The 20,912-nt window shown below is 43.1% G+C and overlaps 1 protein-coding gene across 1 annotated transcript; it reads right to left on the bottom strand.

Annotated features, from left to right (window-relative positions):
* Positions 1 to 474: 474 nt before the first annotated feature.
* LOC132400460 (collagen alpha-1(X) chain-like) lies at positions 475 to 18,844 on the bottom strand. The gene is made up of 2 exons (XM_059981453.1): positions 18,835 to 18,844; positions 475 to 3,191 (listed from the first exon to the last, which is right to left on the bottom strand). The coding sequence occupies exons 1-2, from the start codon at positions 18,842 to 18,844 to the stop codon at positions 1,360 to 1,362; spliced, it is 1,842 nt and encodes a 613-aa protein (XP_059837436.1). The 3' UTR covers positions 475 to 1,359.
* Between the last annotated feature and the right edge of the window lie 2,068 nt (positions 18,845 to 20,912).

Raw genomic sequence — 20,912 nt, 5'->3', positions numbered from 1 at the left:
TCTGAGAAGCTGCTGATCTCCTGGGATTTTCATGCTTTACAGTCTCCAGCGTTTACAGTGAATGGTGCAAGAAACAAAATGCATCCAGTAAGAGGCATTTCCGTGGCTAAAATCGCCTTGGTAATGAGAGAGGTCAGAGGAGAATGGCAAAACTGGTTCAAGCTGACAGGAAGGTGATAGTAACTCAAATAACCATGCGTTACGAACGGTGGTGTGCAGAGGAACATCTCTGAATGCTTACACGTTGAATCTAGATGGATTACAGCAGCAGAAGACTACAAACATACACTCAGTGGCCAATTTATTAGGTGGCTCCTTATAATATGTGGTATAAATAATAAATTGGAAAAGAGCTGAAAATACAATTAAAATACTATTAAGCACTAAAACTGAGGTCTAGCTAAGAGAAAATATATTTTTATTGTTGGAAATGTGTTCAAAGATAAATGGAAATATCTGCATTTTTAGGCTTGTTAAAATTTAACTATGAGTCCCACATACAATTCATAACTCCACCATGGATGGTCCCAGGCACATCTGTGAAAGGAGGAGGTTTGGCATGGAGCTAGCAACCCCATCCCATATTAACCCAGTGCTACAGAATCGCCAACAAAGGCTCCAAAGACCTCATCCCTGGGAGAGGAAGGATCTTCAAAGATGGGTTACACCTGGGGACAACTTGAAAGTCTGGCCCAGGACAGAGGACTCTGACAAACTGCTGCCAGTGGCCTGTGGTGGGCTTAAGAAGAACAACAGCAACAATTCATGACTAAAGCAGCTTCACATGATGGTGTTAGAGATAATAAAAGCCTTTTCCATATTTACAATGAAAAAGAATGTGATTCCTTTGTTAAGATTGCAATACAGCTGTGATTATTAACTCACAACTCTACCTACTACAACACAGAAAATGCTGGAGGAGCTCAGCAGGCCAGGCAGCATCTATGGAAAAGAGTAAACAGTCGATGCTTTTGGCTGAGACTCTTCATCAGGACTGGAAAGAAAGAGAAGTCAGAGTAAGAAGATGGGGGTAGGAGATGAACAAATATAAGGTGGTAGGTGATGGATGAGACAGGAGGCAGGGTGAAGTAGAAAGATGTAGTTGATTGGCGAAGAAGATAAAGGGCTAGAAAAGGGGGAATCTGATAGGAGAAGATAGAAGAACATGGAAGAAAGGGAAGTGGGAGGAGCAGCTGAGGGAGGGAATGAGCAGGTAAGGAGAGAAGTTGAGAGAGGGAATAGGAATGGGGAATGGTGAAGGAAGGACAGGGGGCAATTACCAGAAGTTCAAAAAATCAATGTTCATAGCATCAAGTTGGAGGCTACCCAGACAGAATGTAAGGAATATAACTCTACCTATTACATTGGATTGGTTTGGTGAATCAGAAATCCTGAGAAGGACGATTGCATTATACTGGAGGAATACAAACCACCAAACCTTTCTACTGGCAATTGTAAATATATTTTATCGATTTCTTGAAGCTCGAGTACCACACTCCCTGAGGCATGGTCAATCTTTCTTTCTTTGTAATCATCATACGTGTACAGAATTGGTTTGCCATTTTTATATAATCCAATTAGAACACTTCTGTCTCTGACGTGGATGTGATAGGAGAAATAGTAGATGCCAGGTATTTGACATGTGAAAATTCCTGTCTCTGAATCATAGATATTGGCTTCATTGTATTGTATTCTGTCAAAAGCTATTGGAGATCCTGCTCTAGGGTATGGGGTAGAGAGACTGGCTTTAAAGCCTTGACCAGTATTACACACCCCTGAGATCTGCTGCAAATTAGGGTAAGTGTTGGACAATATATTTGTTTCTCCAGCTGGCCCTGGTGGACCCGGAGGTCCTGGTGGTCCAGAGGGTCCTTGAGGTCCTGGTGATCCCTGTATTTCCACACCACCATCTGCTTCCTCCAGCAGAATTCCAAACTGGAGAAGGTTGGGTTGGCCTGAAGGCCCAGGTAGTCCTGTATCCCCTCTCAATCCTTTTAGCCCTGGAAGACCTTGAGGCCCAAATACACCCCGGTCACCAATATTTCCACAAGGTCCCTCCGATCCTTGAGCACCTTGGTGCCCTAAAGGCCCTCGAAAACCAGGAAGGCCTTTTATCCCTAACTTACCAAGAATACCACTGGATCCTTTATCACCTTGTGGACCAGGTGGTCCTCGTTGTCCCTGTGGGCCTCGGGTACCTTCTTCTCCTCGACTTCCTGCTATCTCAGGATATCCTGATGGTCCTTCCTCACCCAGTAATCCGGGGAGTCCTTGCAGCCCGATTTCCCCAGGATCTCCCGAAGGCCCAGGATAGCCGGTTGGGCCTGAAAGTCCCTGCTCTCCCATTGGACCTATGGGTCCTGGAGCTCCTCTGGGCCCTGCAATACCAAATTGTCCATCTATTCCTGGATCCCCTTTCTCACCAGGATTACCGTACAAGCCCCAAGGGCCAGGATCACCATTTATACCTGGTAACCCTGGTTCTCCAAGAGCTGGTGACCCAGGTTTACCCCTGACACCCTTTGGGCCAGGAGGACCCTTTATCCCAGGAAGGCCAGCAACTGCTTGTTTTCTATTTGCTCCTGCTATTGATACTGAGATCCCTGGAAGACCTTGTATTCCTCTTTCGCCAGGCAGCCCGGGGATACCAGGTTCACCAGGGTTTCCCACATCACCTTTCTCTCCCACAGTACCAACAGTACCAGGGACACCTGGCATCCCTTCAACTCCTTCTCCAAGAGGTCCTGACATCCCCTGTGGCCCTGGGTAACCCTTCTCTCCTTTTCTTCCAAGAAGGCCAATCCCGATGTTCCCTTTTTCTCCATGAAAACCCGGCAGCCCTGGTTCTCCACTGATTCCACGTTTGCCTTTAGGTCCTGGAGATCCTGGTGGCCCTGGAGAACCTGACTTGCCACCTTGTGAGATCGCGTTCACACCGGGAGAACCGTGTGCTCCCTGTTCACCTTCCTCTCCTTGTAATCCCAGAGGTCCCACGTCACCCGATACTCCACAGAGTCCTCCTTCACCTTTTGCTCCTGGAATTCCTGGTATTCCTGGCCTTCCCACATAGGATACTCCTGGTAGTCCTTGCTGACCATCTGATCCAGGCAGACCTGGGGTACCTCTACTCATTGTACCTCTTGGTCCTGGTGGACCTCTTACTCCAGGCAAACCCGGCCAACCTCTGATTCCTGTGAAAAGAAATAAGGACTAGTTATAATATGCCAACGAGCATGTAAATCCAGTATCATTTTCCACAAATCTAACACTTCCAAAAAAAATTTCAAATCTTGATCAAGGATTAGCTGTATTTGTCACATGTACATTGAAAGACACAGTGAAATCCGTTGTTTACATCAAATCAAATCAGCACGGATTGCCCTGAGCAGCTCGCGAGTGTTGCCACACTTCTGGGAACAACATAGCACACCCATAACACTAATCCGTATGTCTTTGAAATGTGGGACGGAGCTGCAGCACCCAAAGGAAACCCTCATGATCACAGGGGGAATTTATAAACTCCTCAGTGGTGAGAACTGAGCGCCGATCAGTGATCTGTGGTGCTGTAAAGTGATACACTATCTGCTACACCAATTACGCGGGGAAGTCCTGAGGCCAAAGAAATGTAGTTGCAGTGCCAGGAGTAGTTCAAATATAGAACATACAGCACTACAGCATAGTACAGGTCCTTCAGCCCACAATATTATGCTAGCCTTTTAGTCTACTACACGACCAATCGAACCCTTCCCTCCAACATTGCCATCCATTTTTCTATCGTCCATGCATTCTGAATTATATTTTATTAATTTATTTATGGCAATATTTTGCTTTTATGTGCTGCTTTTGATGTATGTTGTGTGGGTGCAATGTGGTCGAGAGGAAAGTTGTTTCATTTGAATGTACAGCCAGACGACAATAAACTTGAACATGAATTTGAACTTGAATGATCCAAGAGCTCCTTAAGTGTCCCTAATGTATCTGCCTCTACCACCATCCCTGGTAGTGTATTCCATGCACCCCTCACCCTCTATATAAGATATTTCTAACCTCCTATACTTTCTTCCAAACACCTTAAAATTATGCCCCCTTACATTAGCCACTTCTACCCTGTGGAAAAGTCTTTAGCTGTCCACTTAGTCTATGCCTGTCATCATCTTGTATGCCTTTATCAAGTCTCCTCTCATCCTCCTTCGCTCCAATGAGTAAAGCTCAAGTTCATTCAACCTGTCCTCAAAAGTCATGGTCTCTCATCTGGACAGTCATAGTGACTTGTAAACAGAAGCTTGCAAAATATGAGAAAGAAGGATGAGAAGCTCTTGTCTGCTGACAAGATTATATAACAGACTATAGGAGTGGGTTTCTATGCAGCATTAGCACCACTGTTGTCTGAATGAACTCTCTGTGATTTTCACTTTAATGTTGTAACATCTCATAAATGTGAATAATGAATTGTAATGGACAATGCTTCAGCAGCTGATGTCTTTGACTGGATTTCATATAATACTAAATCCCAGTTATGCATGGACCTAGGATTTGAACAAAGTCAAGCTTACAATTTGATTAGTGGAACATGAATTTAGGTGGGAGATAAAAGACACAGCTAGTTCAATCGAAGCAGTTTTCCCAGATTTACATTCATTTATTTATGGAGCTAAACCTTCTAAACCTCCTGCCTGATCACTGTAGCAGGAAGTGAGTATGGCCTGCATAGTGAGGGTCTTTAATAATGGATGCTGCTTTCCTGTCCTGAATCTAGCCCTGAATACCCACTTCCACCACTCTCCCCTTAATCCGTGAGCCACTGTTCAGAGACCTAATTTTCAGATCCCCAGGATTAAGAACAGCAAAAACTCATGACTTTCTAGGAAGAAAAAGTGCCTTCAGAAAATTGAAATATATTCCATCCATTGTTGCCCCTGTATCCATTCTAAAAGATCAAAGACCTCAAGCAAATGACTCCCAAACAATTTCCCATTCATAAAACCACTGACTCTGTGTGTTTGTCTTGTATATTCAGACTCAGATTCATTTACTTATCATGTGTACATCAAAACAGACCATTGCAATGTATGGATCTATTTCTTTTAGAGCGATGATACCCCCCCCCCCACTTAGCACTATGTATTGATCTGCAGTCTGCAAGTGCACTGTTATCTACACATGTGCATTGTTCTCTCTCTCTCTCTCTCTCTCTTTCCCTCTCTTGCTGCTATGTGAATACACCAATTAAAGCCATCTCTCTCAAGCATGCTTTTACTTAGTCGATATGTAGTTGTGCACAGACACAACAACTTGGCAGCCAGTATGGGATGTGCTGGAGCAATGTTTGGGAGAAACTGGTGGTAGTAGTTTACACGGCACAAGTATGACCTGAGTTGTGACACATTTTCTGGTTTGGCTGCCTGTAGCACTGCTTCAGTCTTCTCTTGTGACATGCTTGTCAATGCCATGTCCACAAAATGAGATTTCATTCTTGGCACACTCACATTTCTCTCACTTTGTGCACAGACCACACTCACTCAGCCTGGTAAGCACTTAACCAAAGTTCTGTAGCTGCTCTTCATCACACTTGCCAGTCACGATGATGTTGTCAAGGTAATATTGTGTTTCTGGGATACCTTGGAGCACCTGGTCCATTGCTGTTTGCCGAATTGCTGAAGCTGAATCGACGCCAACGATGAGACAATTCTAGTGGAACAGATCCTTGTGTGTGTTGATTGTGAGGAATTTTCTGCTTGACTCTTCAATCTCCATTTGAGGATAGGCTTGTGACAAGTCTATCTTTGAAAACCTCTCCCCGCCTGCCAAAGATGCAAACATGTCTTCTATTCATGGCAGAGGATATTGCACAGTACACAGCACCAGGGTGGTGCTCACTTTGAAATCCCTACATAGGCAAACTTATCCCCACATATGCGGCCTTCCCTTTCCTGATCCCGGGACAATGTTCATGGCCCAATCACTCCATTCAACCTTGGAGAGAATTCCAGACACCTCCAAACTCTGAAGTTCAGCATCCACTTTAGGACGTAGTGCGTAAGGCACTTTATGGAATCTTGGTGTTGCTTTTTCAGCCAGTTCAATTCTGGCCTTGTAAACTATTACCTCTAGTTTCTCCCAAACATTGCTACAGTGCTGCATCCATTGAACGCACTGTTACAGACAGGAGCAAAGTGGGAATGGCCAGAAAGATGTGAAAAAGCACTCAAGGAAACAAAGAGACTAATAACATCCGATGAACTGCTCACCCATTAGGACCCATCCTTGCCCATCAGACTGGTGTGTGATGCATCCTGTTATGGCATTGGAGCCATTTTGTCACACACTATGAAAGATGGATCTAAGTGTCTGATTGCGTTTGCTTCAAGATCACTGACAAGTGCAGAACACAACTACGCATGGATCGACTGAGAGGTCCTTAGTCTAGTATGGGGAATAAGAAGTTCCATCGCTACCTCTACAGACAAAAGTTTTTGTTAGTGACAGATCACCAGCCCCCTTGTGTCCATTTTCAATCCCAGGACAGGAATTCCAGTGATGACTGCTACCTGGTTACAATGTTGGGCACTACTCCTAGGAGCCCACTCTTATGATATAGAGTTCAAGGGTACCAAACAACACAGCAATGTTGATGATTTGTCACATCTTCCACTGCTGGCCACTGAAGAAAACACTTCATACTGTGACCCAGCAGAAGTGTTCTACAGGCCCAAAAGTGTTCTACAGGCCCAAAGGTCAAATTCATGATCAGTAAGTCCTGGAGTTTAGGCCCAAAGGTCAAATCCATGACCAGTGAGTCCTGGGGTGAAGCCCAAAGTTTGAGGCCCAGTTCTGCGAGTCAGAGTTCAGGGCTGAGGACTGGAGGTGCAGAGGTAAGTATGTTTGAATATGCTTAGAGTACCACTAGTTTAGTTTCATTGGTTTTATCGTTGCACGATAGTTTGTCTTTGCCGGTTTCTCAACAAAGGATCGAATATACATTGACTTTGGAGCTGTTATTTGGAGAGCGCATCATACAGTGTCAACTACACCTCCCCTCCCCCCACCTGAACTTAGTCTCTGAGCATTTTTGGTTTGTTCGAAAGTAACCTCTAGAGTCACAATCCCCTTCCTCAGCTCCCACCATTCAGTTTTTCAGCCCTTTCTAAGCCCTACTGCTGCCATTCCTGGCAGATCTCCACCTCATTTCTCTCTCTTTTAATTCCTCTCTCATTCCTCTCTCTTCTTTAATAATCTCTTTAAATGTATCTGTCTGATCCTGTTTTCAGTTTCCAAAGCAATGCCTACTTTGATCCATTATTTCCTTCTGCCAGATAAAGAGTTCAACTTCAAACAAGAGAAAATCTAGATGCTGGAAATCCGAGCAACATACACAAAACGCTGGAGGAACTCAGCAGGCCAGGTGGTATCTAGGAAAAGAGTACCATTGACGTTTGAAACGTTGACTGTACTCTTTTCCTAGATGCTGTCTGGCCTGCTGAGTTCCTCCAGCATTTTGTGTGTGTTGCAAAGTGTTCAACTTGCATTCTTTATGTAGTAGATTTAACATAGAAAGTTTGAAAGACCATAAGACCATAAGATATAGGAGCAGAAATAGGCTATTTGGCCCATTGAGTCTGCTTTGTCATTCAATCATGTGCTAATCCAATTCTTCCAGTCATCCCCACTCCCCTACCTTCACCCTATACCTTTTGACACCCTGGCTAATCAAGAACCTATCTATCTCTGTCTTTAATACACCCAATGACTTGGCCACAACTGCTCGTGGCAACAAATTCCACAGTTTTACCACCCTCTGACTAAAGTAATTTCTCTGCATCTCTGTTCTAAATAGACGTCCTTCAATCCTGAAGTCGTGTCCTCTTGTCCTAGAATCCCCTACCATGGGAAATAACTTTGCTATATCTAATCTGTTCAGGCCTTTTAACATTCGGAATGTTTCTATGAGATCCCCCCTCATTCTCCTAAACTCCAGGGAAAACTGCCCAAGAGCTGCCAAACATTCCTCATCGGTAACCTTTTCAGAACAACTAGGTATTTAAGTAGATGGCTAAAAGCCAGGTCGAGGGGATGAGTTTTAGAAAGTACCTTGAGAAGAAACAGGAAGATGAATCTCAGAGCTGAAGGTACACCAGGCAGTGCTGGAGAAATTGAAGTCAGAGACATTACAGAGATCACAGAATTAAAATCAGAATCAGGTTTATTATCAAGGACTGTGAATTTTGTTGAAGTACAGTGCAATACAGAAAAAATACTACAGGTTACAATAAAAAATTAAAAAAATAAATACTGCAAGTAATTCCCACCACTGTCTGTAAGGGGTTTTTACATTCTCCCCGTGGCCGTGAGAGTTTTCTTCAGGTGGTCCGATTTCCTCCCACGGTCCAAAGACGGACCAGCTGGTGGGTTAATTCTAATTGTCCTGCGTAGGCTGGGGTTAAATCAGGGGCTGCTGGGTGGTGTGGCTCAAAGGGCCAGAAGGGTTTGCTCGATACTGTATCTCAATAATACAAAGGGCATTCGGGAAGGGCTTTTGAAACTGCATGTAAAGAAATATGTAAATAAAGAGACAGCTAATAAATAAATAAAGAGATAGGTAATGTGAAAAGGCTGCAATATAGTTCATGGATTCATTGTCCATTCAGAATTGGGATGGTGAAGGTGAAAAGGCTGTTCCTAAAATATTGAGCGTGTTTTAAGGATCTCATGCTTTCTCAGTAACAATGAGAAGAGGCCAAGTCCATGGTAGTGGGATTCTGTAATGACCAGTGCCATCTTCATGAGGCAGTGGTGGGGAGGCTAGTGTGTATAATGGAGCCTACAACCCTCAGCACGTTTTCTGATCCTGTGCATTGGCACCCCCAGACAACCAGTGAAGCAACCAGTTAGAATGCTCTCCATGGTACACCAGTAGTAATTTGCTGGCGGCTTTGGTGACAGACTAAATCTCCTCAAAATCTTAATGCAATCTAGTTGCTGGTGTGCCTCCTTTGTAATTACATTCATATTTTGGGCCCAAGATAGATCTTTATCGATGTTGACAACTAGGAACTTGAAACTGCTCACCCTTTCTGCTGCTGACCCCCTTGATGAGAACTGGTATGTGTTCCCTTGACTTCCCTTTCCTGAAGTCCACAATCAATTCCTTGGCCTTACAGATGTTGAGTGGAAGGTTATTGTTGCGACAACACTCAACCAGCTGATCTGTCTCAGTCCTGTACACCTTCTTGTCACTGCCTGATGTTCTACCAACAATAGTTGTGTCTATGGTTAAAAAAGCATACAATTCATTGGCCTTCATCAATCGTGGGATTGAGTTTAAGAGCCGAGAGGTAATGTTGCAGCTATATAGGACCCCGGTCAGACCCCACTTGGAGTACTGTGCTCAGTTCTGGTCGCCTCACTACAGGAAGGACGTGGAAACCATTGGAAGGGTGCAGAGGAGATTTACAAGGACGTTGCTTGGATTGGGGAGCATGTCTTATGAGAATAGGTTGAGTGAATTCAGCCTTTTCTCCTTGGAGTGACGGAGAATAAGAGGTGAGCTGTTAGAGGTGTACAAGATAATAAGAGGCATTGACCATGTGGATAGTCAGAGGCTTTTCCCCAGGGCTGAAATGGTTAGCATGAGAGGCATAGTTTTAAGGTGCTTGGAAATAGGTACAGAGGAGATGTCAGTGATAAGTATTTTACGCAGAGAGTGGTGAGTGCATGGAATAGGCTGCTGGAGGCAGTGGTGGAGGTGGAAATGATAGGATCTTTTAAGAGACTCCTGGATAGGTACATGAAGCTTTTAAAAATAGAGGGCTATGGGTAAGCCTAGGTAGTTCTAAGGTAAGGACATGTTCAGCACAGCTTTGTGGGCCGAAGGGCCTGTATTGTGCTGTAGGATTTCTATGCTTTTATGTTTTATTGGTGAATTTATAGACCTTATCTTGGGGAATGATCCTAGGCAGGCACCTTATCCTAGGCAGGTGATTGAGAACAGTGATCATAGTTCAGTAAGATTATAGTAAATCATGGAAAAAATGTAAAGTTGGTCCTCCAGGTGTGCCCCAAACCCGAGGAAAACAGATTTTGATGATGTAACTCTGGGCCTGGTGGAGGTAAATTCGGAAATGCAACTAGGGCTGAAAACAAGTTCTGACAAGTGCAAGGCATTTAAAAACAAAGTAATAAGAGTTCAGGGTAAGCCCGTCCCTGCAGGGTAAGAGGCAAAACATGGCAAATTAAAGGAACACACACAAAATGTTGGAGGAACCCAGCAGGCCAGGCAGCATCTATGGAAACATGGACTGTACGTTTTTCCATAGATCTGCCTGGTCTGCTGAGTTCCTCTAGCATTTTCTGTGTGTTGCTTGGATTTCCAGCACCTGCAGATCTTCTGTTTGTGGCAAGTTTACGGAATCTTGGTTCATGAATTGGCCTCAAAAAGGCGGCAGCCATCATTAAAAACCTTCATCACCCAGGGCATGCCCTTTTTTCATTGCTACCCTCAAGGAGGAGTACAGGAGCATGAGGTGCACACTCAACACTTCAGGAGCAGCTTCTTCACCTCTCCCATCAGTTCTGAATGGACAGTGACCCCATAAACACTACTTAGATTTTATATATTTTTGTTTCTCCTTTTGTACTACTGTACTTATTTAACTTAATTTTTATGCTTTTTATTATTTTGTAATGCAGCAGACTGCTGTCACAAAACAAATTTCAAGCCAGTGATATTAAACCTCATTTAGACTGAGTCTGATTTATGAAATATTTGATTAGGGAAAGGAAGGAAATGTATGCCAGATAAAGCAAATTGTACTAAAGAGAGGATTTAAAGATGAGTTTTAATGTCACATGCACGTCAAGACCTAGAAACCGACAGAAACCGCATCGCTTGTGTCAATGACCGAGGGTATGCTGGGGGCAAGTGCCACCAAGCTTCTGGCACCAACGTTGCATGCCCACAACTCGCTAACCCTAACCTGTACGTCTCAGGAGGGTGGGGGAACATGAGCATCCGGAGGAATCCCGCACAGACACGGAGAGAGCAAACCCTTCATGGCGAGCAGCAGGAGTTGGAGCCCCATCACTGTGCTGTAACTGCTAGGCTACCATAGCTAATGAGTCACTTGGTTTATAGAGGATGTGGGGAAAAAAGAATAAAGAAGAAATTAAGAGGGCAAAATATAGTCATTAATTGACTTTGGCAAGTAGGATAAAGAGAATCCTGAAGCCATTTTAAATATATATACACAGGACTGTGCAAAAGTCTTTAGGCACACTTATATAGCTCGGGTGCCAAAGACTTTTGCACAATACTTTAGTTATTTGATGCATTTCTCTGTACTGCTGCCACAAGAAAAGTAATCAAATTTCCTGACATATGATAAACTTGATTCCGACATAGGTCTCTGTTGTGGACTGAGAGTGGAGAGGGGGCAGGGAGAGGGGAATCATGGTTGGAAAAATGGGAAGGGAGAGAGGCCAGAGAGGGAAGCACCAGGGAGACATTCTGTACTGATCAATAAATGAATTTATTTGTCGAGATACCATACGGAATAGGCCCTCCCTGTCATGTGGCCCAGCAATCCTCTGACTTAACCCTAGCTTAATCACATGACAATTCACAACGACCAGTTAACCTACCAACTGGTACTTCTTCGGATTATGGGAGGAAACCAGAACACTTGGAGGAAACCTATGTGGTCACAACAAGAATGTACAAATTTCTTACAGGAGTTTGCCCCTCAAAGGCCTCTCCTCTGCTTTCAACTCTCAAGATTTGGGGAGCCAAGGTCAGTCTGGTTGAGATTTCTATACTTCGCAGCTCAGCAGAAGTACAACCTGTAATGAAAGGTAGCATCATTTTTAGCTGGGCAAGACTGGTGACCAATGGTTTATTTCCCACCAGCCGGTGGTATAGTGGCATCAGCACCGGACTTTGAAGCAAGTGGTCCCGGGTTTGAATCTGGCTGGCTCCTTGTGCGCTTTCCAGAACTAGCAACTTTGCCTCATAAGAAAACAGACAAATTGCTACAGAAACAGCCAGGTATCCTGATGCTGTCTTCTCCTGTAATATGTTTGTACGTTCTCCCTGTGACCGTGTGGGTTTCCTCCCACAGTCCAAAGAAATACCAGTTAGTAGGTTAATTGGTCACTGTAAATTATCCTGTGATTAGGCAAGGGTTAAATTGGGGGATTGCTGATGGTGCAGCTCAAAGGGCTGGAAGGGCCTATACTGCGCCATATCTCAATAAATAAATAAATAAACAAATAAATGTGTAATTCTTCAAAGCTCCTCCGGTGATTTTTACTCTTTTTGCCAGTTTGTTATTTGACTGTGTCCGGTGTAGAGGAATAAGCAATGCACAATTGTTCCTTTTATTTCAAAAAGCACTTAAAAATGCATTTTTTTTTACCCAAGACCAGTTCTGTTCTCCAGAGTGGTATGGTACCCAGAATATTTCATCCAGTCAATTGATTAATACCAAGAAGTTATCAATCCCTTTCTCTTAATAACAGATACTCTTTCGAATTGGCTTATTATTTTTCCTTTTAACTCACGTTGTCATAGAGCACTATAGCACATAGGCCCTACAGCCTATCTAGTCAGTGCCAAGTTACTATTCTGCAAAATCCCATCGACTGACTGATCATGTTTTTGCTTGTTTTTGCTACCTTGACAGATAGTCACCTGTCTACTAGCTTCTGCCTCATAACTTGAAGCACAGCTCTAAGAGTACATGATACTAACATATCCCAAACATATATGCACTATTACCTACCCACTGATACAATTTTAATACTATATATCATCTTTTTCTGCTATTCTTTGCTGTAATTCATTTCCTAATCCTAGAACAACTGGTGTAATTTAGCTGTGCTGTTTGCCACCCCCATAAAAGTTACAACTTCGTGAAATCAATAAATTCAGTTCAATTCACTCATTGATTACTTTTCACACAGCACATTGAAGTTACAGTTGTGCTTCAAAGGGATAATAAACTCTCTGAAAGTTTTGCCTGACTTTTAATTCCCCAGTTTCCACAACTTCTGACTTTTCATAGAGTCATAGAAAAGTACAGTACAGAAACAGGTCCTTCAGCCTCTCTAGTCTGTGCTGAACTATATAAACTGCCTTGTCCCATTGACCTGCACCCGGACCATAGTACTCCATACCCCTATCATCCAAGTACTTATCCAAACTTCTCTTAGTAGTTGAAATCAAAATTACATCCTCCACTTGCACTAGCAGCTCATTCCCCACACTCAGCACCCTTCAAGTGAAGCCGTTTCCCCTCACGTTCCCCTTAAACATGATCCTCAAGTTCCGGCAACTTCCTTGTAAATTTTCTCAGTATCTTTCAACCTTATTTACATCATTCCTGTAGGTGGGTGACCAAAGCTGCACATAATACTCCAAATTAGGCTTCATCAGCATCTAATACAACTCCAACAAATGTCCCATCTCCTGTACTCAGTACATTGTTCAATGAAGACCAATATGTCAAAAGTTTTCTTTACAACCCTAGAAAACCTATGACACCATTTCAATGACTTTTGGACCTGTATTCCCAGATCCCCTTTTCCGACCGAACTCCTCAATGCCCTACTGTTTGTTCACTGTGTAAGATCTACCCTGGTTTGTCCTCTGAAAGTGCAACATCTCACACTAAATTCCATCTGCCATTTTTCCAGCTGGTCCAGATCCCACTGGAAGCTTTGATAGTGTCACTCACTGTCTGCTACACCCCCAATCTTTCAAAGGTTTCAAAGGTACATTTAATGTCAGAAATATGTACAATATACATCCTGAAATGCTTTTCCTTTGCAACCATCCATGAAAACAGAGTGCCCCCAAAGAATGTTAGAACCCAACAGTCCCCCCAGCTACCCCTCCACGCGTGAACAGCAGCAAAGCAATGATTGCCCTTCCTCCACCAGCACCAAAAAGCATCAGCACCCACCACCAAGCACCCCCGTGAGCAGCAAAGACACAGACTTGCAGTAGCCCAAAGACTACTCGTTCACCCTTTTCTCTCTTTCTCCCTAAAAGAGATGTTTCCGTTTCACAAAGTCCCGATATTAACAGCAAATGGACCATGTTATCGTCCAGTATTCAATATAGATGACAAACGACTGTAGATGATTATTTGGGATTGAAATTATTATGTAATGGTTATGTGATTTACTCATTTGCTTTCTATAATTTACTAAGTAATATAGCATTTACAAGCACAGTCAAGAAAGTTCATCATTACTTTTTGTAGGACTTTCCGTTCAAGGGCATTGGTGTTTCCATACCAGGCTGTGATGCAGACAGCCATTATACTCTACACTGCACACCTATAGAAGTTTGTCAAAATTTTAGATCTCATGCCGAATCTCTGTGAACTCCATTGGAAGGAGAGGTGCTGCTGTGTTTTTTTTTACCTAATTGCACTTATGTGCTGGGTCCAGGATATGTCCTCTAAAATAATAACATGGAGGAAGTTACTGACTCTCTCCACCTCAGATCCTTCCATAGATCTGGCTCGTGGATCCCTGGTTTCCTCCTCCTGAAGTCAACAATTAGCCAAAGAAAACATCGTCTGCTTGAAAAAAATAACGTGGTAGGCATTTGGAAATTTTCCCTGTCCCAGGTCTACGCAAATGCACGAGCCAGGAATATTGAGCAGGGTTCCAGTGCTGCCACAGCTCACCGGAGCACTGCTCTGGCACCTCTGTAAAAAAAGTCAAGATAAACAAACGGGGAATTTAACAATGGCCGCATATTAAATAGAGGGAATTTTACAGAAGCAGGGGTTGTGGAGAGGGGGTGATGGCTGGTGGGGAAAATACCACTAATAACGTTAAGTTAGGATATTTAATCGGTTTTGGTGAAATCCTGAAGCTGTGACTGTTTTTATTTAGGTATTTGTGAAATTCGTCCTCGCTTGACCTGTTGTTTTCCCAGCATACCCTGCTGTAGCCTCCTGCCATTTCACAGATCCTCAATCTCTCTCCAGCCGAGGCATGACTGTACACAAGTGTGAGCATTTTTCCGCTCTTTCCAGTGGGTACCATTGGATTCCAGGAAGGAGCTATATTAAGCAAGGAATGAACATTGAAACCTAAGGTTAAAAGTTGAAAATAATGAAAGAAAAATTCACAGCTCACTTATCTTCCGCCTGATTTTCATGACATATTCAAGGTAATCATCCAAAATCCTCTTCTACACCTAGATAAAGTGAATTTAGTTTATGTTTACAAGCCAAATGGAGAAAAAAAACATTTTCTAGGCTATAAGCTAGTTTTATGTAATTTCAACTATCATTAATAGCGGATCAACTCCTTGCTCTAGCTCCACCAACTATAGCTGATTGGAAAGAGGCTCTTCTTCTCTTTGTGTTGATATGACAAAGAGTAATTTAGTGAGGCAATGAATGAGATGAAATGCATTTCCAAACCTCCCAAATGGTTGCTCTCCTCCCCTGTTAACATTTGCCACTTCCAAAATACGATATTTTTTATTCGTATAGGTGCGATAATAATTTATGTAAAGATACAAGCTTCTTTAACTTTTTATATATTTAAAGACTAAACAGGATCTGTATTGGTCTAACCATGTAATACCCGGCGTGTGAGGATATTGTGAGTATCAACACACATAGGTACACTTCCTGTCCAACCATTTCTGTGAGAGAAACAGTACGAGGCAGAATTGCCAACCTACCGCTTTTGATACTAATATTCAGCAATATTTATGGCTTTAGCAATAGTTCATCAGACGTTCTTTTCTCATAAATTTTTAATGATAATTATTGAGTGCAACCATGCAATACTTTGTTATATTATTAAATTAAGTATTATATGTTTAATTGTCCCAGTTATACACTGAAATGTAGTGATTGGCTATAATCTTGTTAATGTCTTACCATTTAACCATATAACAACTACAGCATGGAAACAGGCCGTCTTGGCCCTTCTAGTCCGTGCTGAATGCTTACTCTCACCTAGTCCCACTGACCTGCACTCAGCGCATAACCCTCCATTCCTTTCCTGTCCATATACCTATCCAATTTTTTTTTTAAAGACAATATCGAAACTGCCTCTACCACTTCTACTGGAAGCTTGTCCTACACAGCTACCACTCTCTGAGTAAAGAAGTTCCCCCTCGTGTTACCCCTAAACTTTTGCCCCCTAATTCTCAATTCATGTCCTCTTGTTTGAATCTCCCCTACTCTTAATGGAAAAAGCCTATCCATGTCAACTCTATATTTCCCCCTCATAATTTTAAATACCTCTATCAAGTCCTCCCTCAACCTTCTACGCTCCAAAGAATAAAGACCTAACTTGTTCAACCTTTCCCTGTAACTTAGATGCTGAAACCCAGGTAACATTCCAGTAAATCTCCTCTGTACTCTCTCTATTTTGTTGACATCTTTCCTATAATTTGGTGACCAGAACTGTACATAATACTCCAAATTTGGCCTCACCAATGCCTTGTACAAATTTAACATTACATCCCAACTCCTATACTCAATGCTCCGATTTATAAAAGCCAGCATACCAAAAGCTTTCTTCACCACCCTATCCATATGAGATTCCGCCTTCAGGGAACTATGCATCATTATTCCCAGATCATTCTGTTCTACTGCATTCTTCAATGCCCTACCATTTACCATGTACGTCCTATTTGGATTAGTCCTACCAGAATGTAGCACTTCACACTTATCAGCATTAAACTCCATCTGCCATCGTTCAGCCCACTCTTCTAACTGGCCTAAATCTCTCTGCAAGCTTTGAAAACCTACTCCATTATCCACAACACCACTTATCTTAGTATCATCTGCAAATTTACTAATCCAATTTATGACCCCAACATCCAGATTATATGACAAACAATAGTGGACCCAGTACAGATCCCTGAGGCACACAACTAGTCACCGACCTCCAACCTGACAAACAGTTATCCACCAATACTCTCTGGCATCTCCCATCCAGCCACTGTTGAATCCATTTTACTATTTGAATATTAATACCTAACGATTGAGCCTTCCTAACTAACCTTCTGTGTGGAACCTTGTCAAAGGCCTTACTGAAGTCCATATAGACAACATCCACTGCTTTATCCTCATCAACTTTCCTAGTAACCTCTTCAAAAAATTCAATAAGATTTGTCAAACATGACATTCCATGCACAAATCCATGTTGATTGTCCCTAATCAGACCCTGTCTATCCAGATAATAACATATACCATCTCTAAGAATACTTTGCATTAATTTACCTACCACTGACGTCAAACTTACAGGCCTATAATTGCTAGGTTTACTCTTAGAACCCTTTTTAAACAATGGAACCACATGAGCAATACGCCAATCCTCCGGCACCATCCCCGTTTCTAATGAAATTTGAATATGTCATTAGAATATAAAGTAGTACTTATCACTATATTTCTGTGGAGCTGTATTTCTTTCATCTTGATTTAGCGCTTGACATTATAAGAAGTCCTATTCATATATATTTATGTCACACCCAATTTGTGTACATACCTGCTCATTACATGAATGGGGCAAGGAAATTTCTTGGTACAGGAAATAAGCAGGCACACAAGCAGGGTGTGACATACAAGAGGTGATTGATAAGTTCGTGGCCTAGGGTGGAAGGAGTCAATTTTAGAAAACCTAGCAATAAATATCCCCAAAGTTATTAATTTCAAACTTTCTGCATAATCACATAATCAAAAGAGTTGAACTGCAGGTGCATGTAAGGAGTAGACCACAAACTTACCAATCACTCCATAGTACAGCTCCAGCACCTAAAACATTGGCACTGCACCCCTAATGTTATCGAGGAACATATCGAACACCTCAAATGTCTATAATTTTAAAAATCCGAAACAATTTGTCCACCAGCCCGACCAAGCAAGCATCTCTTATCCCACGTGTTTCACTGAAATGGTGAATGCCGCACCTTGATCTCACAGTACTGGAACTGATGCAAGTTATTCTCAACCCCAAGACTACTTAGAAGAGAGAAGAAAACCACAGACAGCCAGGCAGAACGGGGAACAGGAACACAGTCAAAAAGCTGATACAGGAACATAGAGACTACTCGACTCCCTTGTCCATTCCCACCTATCCCTCCCCACAAATCTCCCTCCGGGCACTCATCCCTGCAAACGGAAGTGCTACACCTGCCCCCACACTTCTTCTCTCACCACCATCCCAGGCCGCAGACAGTCCTTTCAGGTGAGGCACCACTTCCCCTGCAAGTCAGCTGGAGTGATATATTGTATCCAGTGCTCCCGATGTGGCCATTTATACATTGGGGAGACCCGCTGCAGACTGGGAGACCGTTTCGCTGAACACCGACGCTCGGTCCTCCAGCAGTGGTGGGATCTCCCCATGACCACACACTTCAATTCCACAGACCACTCCCACTCCGACATGTCTGTCCATGGCCTCCTCTACCGTCAAGATGAGGCCACACGCAGGTCGATGGAGCAATACCTTATCTCCCGCCTAGGTAGCCTCCTTCCTGCCGGCATGAACATCCAACTCACTGACCTCCGTTGATACCCCTGCCCCCCCCCCCTTACCCCCATCCCTATCTATTATTTTAGTCTGGTTCTCTTTTTCTCTCTTTTCCCCCCTCACTATAATCTCCCCCCAGCCCTACCTTTCTTTCTCTTTTATTTCCCATAATTCTCCACCTTCACCCCCCCCCAGCCTATTTCCCTCCAGCCTATCACTTCCCAGCTCTCTACTTTATTCCTCCCCCCACTTCTTATCCCCCATCGACCATCCCATGTTACTTCCCTCCTGATGAAGGGTTTCGGCCCGAAACGTCGTTATTACCTCCTTCCATAGATGGTGTCTGGCCTGCTGAGTTCTGCCAGCACTTTGTGTTTTTTACGGGAACATAGAATAGTTTGCGATATCAGATACTGACCAGCGGATGGTGCTGTTGTACTGTGCAAAAATCAGTCAACAATTATTTTTCACACACGTGCAACCAAACTGAATAAAAATATAGCTACTGTATTACATTTTTCTGAAGCTTCCTGCTGCAAAAAAAATTAAATCTGTAAAATACTTTGAGCCAAACTCTGTTAGTTGCAGTGATACAGAACCCCTGTTGTACAAATTAAAGCAAGTGCCGGTGTAAATTCGGAAGCCCGTGTCTGAATGTTTCAGTGCTGAGATTTCATAGAAACATAGAAAATAGGTCCAGGAGTAGGCCATTCGGCACTTCAAGCCTGCACCGCCATTCAGTATGATCATGGCTGATCATCCAACTCAGAACCCTGTACCTGCTTTCTCTCCATACCCCCGATCCCTTTAGACACAAGGGCCATATCTAACTTCCTCTTAAATATAGCCAATGAACCGGCCTCAACTGTTTCCTGTGGCAGAGAATTCCACAGATTCACCACTCTCTGTGTGAAGAAGTTTTTCCTCATCTCGGTCCTAAAAGGCTTCCCCTTTATCCTTAAACTGTGACCCCTCGTTCTGGACTTCCCCAACATCGGAAACAATCTTCCTGCATCTAGCCTGTCCAATCCCTATAGAATTTTATACATTTCAATAAGATCCCCCCTCAATCTTCTAAATTCCAATGAGTATAAGCCTAGTCGATCCAGTCTTTCTTCATATGAAAGTCCTGCCATCCCAGGAATCAATCTGGTGAACCTTCTTTGTACTCCCTCTATGGCAAGAATGTCTTTCCTCAAATTAGGGGACCAAAACTGCACACAATACTCCAGGTGTGGTCTCACCAAGGCCTTGTACAACTGCAGTATAACCTCCCTGCTCCAGTACTCGAATCCTCTTGCTATGAATGCCAACATACCATTTGCCTTTTTCACCGCCTGCTGTACCTGCATGCCCACCTTCAATGACTGGTGTACAATGACACCCAGGTCTCGTTGCACCTCCCCTTTTCCTAATCGGCCAACATTTAGATATAAATCTGTTTTCCTGTTCTTGCAACCAAAGTGGATAACCTCACATTTATCCACATTAAATTGTATCTGCCATGAATTTTCCCACTCACCTAACCTATCCAAGTCACCCTGCATCCTCTTAGCATCCTCCTCACAGCTAACACCGCCGCCCAGCTTCGTGTCATCCGCAAACTTGGAGATACTGCATTTAATTCCCTCGTCTAAATCATTAATATATATTGTAAACAACTGGGGTCCCAGCACAGAGCCTTGCGGTACCCCACTAGTCACTGCCTGCCATTCTGAAAAGGTCCAGTTTACTCCCACTCTTTGCTTCCTGTCTGCCAACCAATTCTCTATCCACATCAATACCATACCCCCAATACCGTGTACTTTAAGTTTGCACAGTAATCTCCTGTGTGGGACCTTGTCAAAAGTGTTTTGAAAATCCAAATATACCACATCCACTGGCTCTCTCCTATCCACTCTACTAGTTACATCTTCAAAAATTTCTATAAGATTTGTCAGACGTGATTTTCCTTTCACAAATCCATGCCGACGTTGTCCAATAATTTCACCTCTTTCCAAATATGCTGTTATCACATCTTTGATAACCGACTCTAGCATTTTCCCCACCACCGATGACAGGCTAACTGGTCTATAATTCCCCGATTTCTCTCTCCCTCCTTTTTTAAAAAGTGGGTTTACATTAGCCACTCTCCAATCCTCAGGAACTAATCCAGAATCTAAGGAGTTTTGAAAAATTATCACTAATGCATCCACTATTTCTTGGGCTACTTCGGTAAGCACTCTGGGATGCTGGGATGACCATCTGGCACTGGGGATTTATCTGCCTTTAATCCCTTCAATTTACCTAACACCACTTCCCTACTAACATGTATTTCCCTCAGTTCCCCCATCTCACTAGACCCTCGGCCCCCACTATTTCCGGAAGATTATTTATGTTTTTCTTAGTGAAGACAGAACCAA

Source organism: Hypanus sabinus, chromosome 10 (genome assembly GCF_030144855.1).
Source record: "Hypanus sabinus isolate sHypSab1 chromosome 10, sHypSab1.hap1, whole genome shotgun sequence".
NCBI lineage: Eukaryota > Metazoa > Chordata > Chondrichthyes > Myliobatiformes > Dasyatidae > Hypanus > Hypanus sabinus.
Note: the sequence above shows the minus strand (reverse complement) of the source record. Positions and strands in the feature narration are given on the sequence as shown.